The 5,338-nt window shown below is 41.4% G+C and overlaps 1 protein-coding gene across 1 annotated transcript; it reads right to left on the reverse strand.

Annotated features, from left to right (window-relative positions):
• Nucleotides 1–860: 860 nt before the first annotated feature.
• LOC117964653 (uncharacterized protein K02A2.6-like) lies at nucleotides 861–5,089 on the reverse strand. The gene is made up of 3 exons (XM_059005203.1): nucleotides 4,687–5,089; nucleotides 1,405–3,079; nucleotides 861–959 (listed from the first exon to the last, which is right to left on the reverse strand). Exons 2-3 carry the CDS (start codon nucleotides 3,016–3,018, stop codon nucleotides 861–863), a joined length of 1,713 nt encoding a protein of 570 aa, XP_058861186.1. The 5' UTR covers nucleotides 3,019–3,079; nucleotides 4,687–5,089.
• Nucleotides 5,090–5,338: the final 249 nt, after the last annotated feature.

Here is a 5,338-nt window from a genome sequence, read left to right on the forward strand (position 1 = left end):
TTCATTTTAGGTATTTTTTAAATCGCTGTAAAATAATCCAGTTACCTTCTGTATTTTAAACCTGCCTCCGTTATACCTGGTTGGCCCTGACCTCTCGCAAGATTTCAGCTTCCTAGTGAGATAAAACAGGCCCCCACACAGAAAGTAAATCGAGGAGACCTCTGAAAAGAAAAACACAGCTTTTGTGTTAAATCTTTGATTAACAGTGCAGTTTGTGAGACTTTACGACAAACTGTGGTTTCTTTTAAGAATAAGTGATGGGGAAAGTGATATTAATGTAATGTTTCTGTAACATCAACAACTGTATCTGATAATACAGATTCTCAGGAGGCTTTATTGAAGTTTATCGCACAGTTTATTATTACATCCAGAGTGATATATATTTAGACTAGCATCACAGCTTACGCCTTACAACACAACCACGCGGCAACCCTTTTCACCTTGTTCCCCTAATAACGTGTCCCTTATCCTTATAACCCATGCACATTGGTTCCGGTGCCGTGCTTCAATATAATTATAAATGATTGCGATATGTCGCCTATCATTACATCACCCTTCCTTTGAGTCTTATAGACTTCTGGATTACTATTAGATTAACTAAAACATTTGCTTTTCAGTATTTTTTTTCTCTTTTTTTTTTTTTTTTTTTAACTTATATACAGTTAAGTATTTCTTTTAAACATTTATTCAGAAATAACAAGCATCTCTATCTTTCTAAGGTTTCTGGGTAGACTACCAGTTGCCTTCATAGCTGCTGAGGGTTATTCTGCCTCCTTTAGCTTGCTATGTGTTAACTAGCTAGATTTGATAGTCTCTGTAGCGTATTGGTCTTTTCACAATTCGTCCTCTGGATGTCACTCTCACAGGACTCTGAGGAGGATCAGGCTCTTCGATATCAGGTAGCTCTTGTGTTGCTTGAGTTTTCTTTTGACCTTCTTCACTCTCTTCTTCCTGCTCTTCTAAGTGTGAAAAGTTTTCTTGTATGAGTCTCAAGTGTCTTCTGTTCCTGCGAAGGATTCCTCTGTCCGTCCGGACCAAGTAGGATCTGGGAGTTCCTGCTAGACGCAGTACTGTAGCTGTGTTTATCCAGCCTCGCTCTCCATCCAGTTTCACTGCTACTTTGTCTCCCGGTCTTAGTTCTGGCAATTCTTTTGCTGAATTTCTTCTATTGTAGAAGCGTCTGTAGCTTTCTTTCGCTTTGTCATCAGCTTTACGAATTAGTTTGAAGTTTGGCCACTTTGGATTCAAATTTTCCTCAATAGTAGTTCTGAGCTGTCTTCCAAGCATTAGCTGTGCTGGACTAACTCCTGTTGCTTGTAACGGTGTGGCTCTGTAGCTTAGTAAAGCTAGAAATGGATCTTTTTGCTTCAAGATTCTTTTGGCTGTCTGCACTGCTCTTTCTACTTCTCCATTGGCTTGCGAATAGTGTGGACTTGTTACATGGTGGAAATCGTAAGCTTTAGCAAACTCTCGAAATCCTCTTCCTTTGAACTGTGGTCCATTGTCTGTTACAAGTTCGTTTGGGCAGCCCCATCTAGCAAAGATGTTCTTTAGGCGAGAGATCACTGTATCGCTAATCATGTCTGGGAGATATGCAATTTCAATGTATCTAGAAAAATAGTCAACAGCAATCAAGTAGTGTTTCTTCTGTAACTCACATATGTCAGCTCCAACTCTCTTCCAGGGTCTATCTGGTAGTGGAGTCGTCATCAGTGGTTCTCTGTGTTGGGTAGGTTTTGCTTCTTGACACACTTTACATGCCTGGATTGTATTCTGGATTTCCTTTCCTATGCCAGGCCACCAAACACTCATTTTGGCACGCTCTCGACACTTTGTGATGCCGTAGTGACCATCATGCAGTCGTTCAATAATTTCCTGACGCAAACCTTTTGGAATCGTTATTCTGTTACCGTGCAGCAGGATTCCTTTTGATAATGAGAGGCAATTTTTCTCAGAATAGTAGGGTTTAATGCTCTCTGGTACATTTGCTGCGTATTTTGACCATCCTTCTTTCACAAACTGGGTCACTGTCTGCAGTTCTGGATCCTCGCTAGTCAGCTGTTTGACTTGTTCTAGTTTGCTTCTAGACATTGGCCATGCCGCCTGTGCTGCTTCTTCATAAGCGTCTATCTCTTCTGTCAATTCAGCTATTTCAGGCTGGACTGCTGGTGAACAATGTCTAGACAATGTATCTGCCACTACTAATGTCTTCCCAGGTACATATTCTGCTTGTGGGTTGTACCTCATCATGCGCATTAGTAGTCTCTGGCACCTGAGCGGTACACAGTCTAAGTCTTTGCTGTTTATCAGCGGTATCAATGGCTTGTGATCCGTCTGAAGTGTGAAAGTATCTAGACCGTACAAGTACTTGGAGAATTTCTCACATGCCCAAACAGCAGCTAAGCACTCTTTTTCTATTTGTGCATAGCGTCTCTCTGTGTCCGTTAGTGTCCTTGAGCAGTATGCAATTGGCTTTAATTGTCCTTTGTGGCTCTGCAGTAGGACTCCACCTAATCCATAGCTACTTGCGTCTGCACTGACTGTAGTAGCCTTGGTTGCATCATAGAAAGCTAGAACTGGTGCTTCTGAAATTAGCCTTTTCGCCTTTGTGAAAGCTTGTTCCTGTGCTAAACTCCAGTTCCAAGATGAACTGCTCTTTAGCAATTCATTCAGGGGTCTTGTTGTCTCTGACAGGTTAGGTAGGTATCTTCCTAGATAGTGTATCATACCAAGAATTCTTCTCAATTCAGATGTATTCTTGGGTGGCTGTAACTCTGATATAGCATTTACCTTCATTGGATCAGGGCGTATCCCGTGCTCGTCTACACAGTGTCCTAAATACTGCAGCCGTGTTTGACGCATTAGGCATTTCTCTTTATTGAGTTTCAGACCTGCAGCTTCAATTATCTGGAGGGCGTCTGACAGTCTTCTGTCATGTTCTTCTTCTGTGGTGCCGTATATCAGGATATCATCCATATACACCGCGACCCCATCTTGCTGCTTGAATAGTTCTGTCATCTCACGCTGGAAGATTTCTGGGGCACTTGTGATGCCAAATGGTAATCTGCGGAAAAAATACCTGCCAAATGGGGTTATAAATGTTGTTAGTTTGGCACTATCTTCCTTTAGTGGAATCTGCCAAAAGCCACTCGCCGCATCTAGTAGTGAAAATACTCTAGCATTGACTAACTTGGGGAGGATGTCATCTAGAGTTGGTAGGACGTATTTCTCTCTCTGTACAGCTTTATTCAGTTGTTTCAGATCAACGCATATCCTGACAGATCCGTTTTTCTTTGGTACAGGAACCATAGGAGCGCACCACTCGGTCGGCTCTTTAATCTCTTCAATCACACCGCATTCAATCATGCGCTCTAGTTCCTGCTTCACTTTGGGGAGCATCGGCAGTGAAATTCTTCTCGCTGTGGGTATGCTGTAAGGTACTGCACCTTCTTTAAGGCTGATTTTAACTGGATTAGTCTTTAGTAGACCGATATTTCCAAAAAGTTCACTGTAAATTTCGTTAACTTGGTATACTATACCCATTGTGGCTGCTACATCTCGTCCTAGTAAATTGCTCACTGGTGACCCACTAATCACATACACCTTGAATTGGTATTCTCTCGCTTTGTACTTTGTTTTGGCCAAGAATTGTCCCACGCACTTTAGCTTCCCGCCTGGACTGTCAAGAGTTACACCTGTACTTTGTAACTGTGGAGTATTCTTCAGACCGAAGTATGTTGTTTCAGAGATTACAGTAGTATCAGCTCCAGTATCTATCTTGAAATTGACTGCAGTTCCCTGAATCATTAAATCTATTTTCCATGCCTTGCTAGAATCGTCCACTCGTGTAACTGATCCTAAGAAAAGTGTTTCTTTACTTTTGCTTTCATGGTTGTATTTGCTTGCGATTGTAAGTCGCCCTGGATAAGGGCGTCTGCTAAGAAATAAATAATAATAATAATAATGGTTCCCACCTGCAATTACTTCATTCACCACACGGGTGCGACAAACTACAGCAAAATGGCCTATCTTCTTGCATTTGTGACATTCAGCATTCCTTGCAATACAATTATCTCCTCGCACGTGTGCTCTGCCACATCGTGTGCACTTTGGGCCGTTTAGAGTTTCATATTTCTGGCCTTGCTTCCTAGTTGTTTTACCCCAACCCCGCTTTGGCTGTGCCTGTTTCTGGCTTTGCTCCTCTTTATAGCCCCGATTTGGCCACGTTTTCTCTAAACGCTGTTTACGCTCCCGAGTTACTTCACAAAGCGCACTGCTAGTCCCTTGTTCAGTCAACTGTTCTTTGATCAGTTCAGACTGGCGTGTTAGCTGGATTGCTTTCTCTAAAGTCAATTCTGGCTTTAACTGTAACTTCTGAGACATGTCTTTATCTAAAATGCCTATTACTAGTCTATCCCTGATACTCTCACTCTTGGCATCCCCAAACGCACACGTTTCTGCTAATTCATACAGGCTTCGAATATATTCTTCAATCGTTTCTCCCTGCTTTTGCACTCTCTGGTGAAAGCGAGCTCTTTCATGAATAATGTTACGCTTTGGCACAAAATATTCATCCATTTTCCTCATGACTATATCGTAGTCTTTTTCGTCTGTATTAGTATCAAACGTGAACGTTTTCAGTACATTCTCAGCTTCTTTGCCTAAAGAATATATAAGAGTGCAAACCTGAACTTCTCCCGATTCCTTGTCGAGCTTCGTTGCGATCCGGTATCGGAGGAATCGCCGTCTCCATTCCGGCCATAGCTCCGGACGGCTGAAGTCAAAGTTGTCGGGAGGGTGAAATTTCGCCATTCTTCTTCACTTCTGACACCATGTAATGTTTCTGTAACATCAACAACTGTATCTGATAATACAGATTCTCAGGAGGCTTTATTGAAGTTTATCGCACAGTTTATTATTACATCCAGAGTGATATATATTTAGACTAGCATCACAGCTTACGCCTTACAACACAACCACGCGGCAACCCTTTTCACCTTGTTCCCCTAATAACGTGTCCCTTATCCTTATAACCCATGCACATTGGTTCCGGTGCCGTGCTTCAATATAATTATAAATGATTGCGATATGTCGCCTATCATTACAATTAATATGATCATATTAAGCACTGGAAATCAGCAGGGCCATAGGAAGCCACTGCTGGTAATAGTCCTAATGAATAATTAAGGATATAAAGCAAAATACAAAAAAAACATATTGTTTTGAATACAAAGCAATTGTTTTATACACTTTTCAGAATCCATTATCTACAGTAAGTGTTTTTTTCTGAACATTTTAAAGTATACATTGCTTAATTCATTGATGTATGTGTTTATGT

Source organism: Acipenser ruthenus, chromosome 31, assembly GCF_902713425.1.
Source record: "Acipenser ruthenus chromosome 31, fAciRut3.2 maternal haplotype, whole genome shotgun sequence".
Lineage (NCBI taxonomy): Eukaryota > Metazoa > Chordata > Actinopteri > Acipenseriformes > Acipenseridae > Acipenser > Acipenser ruthenus.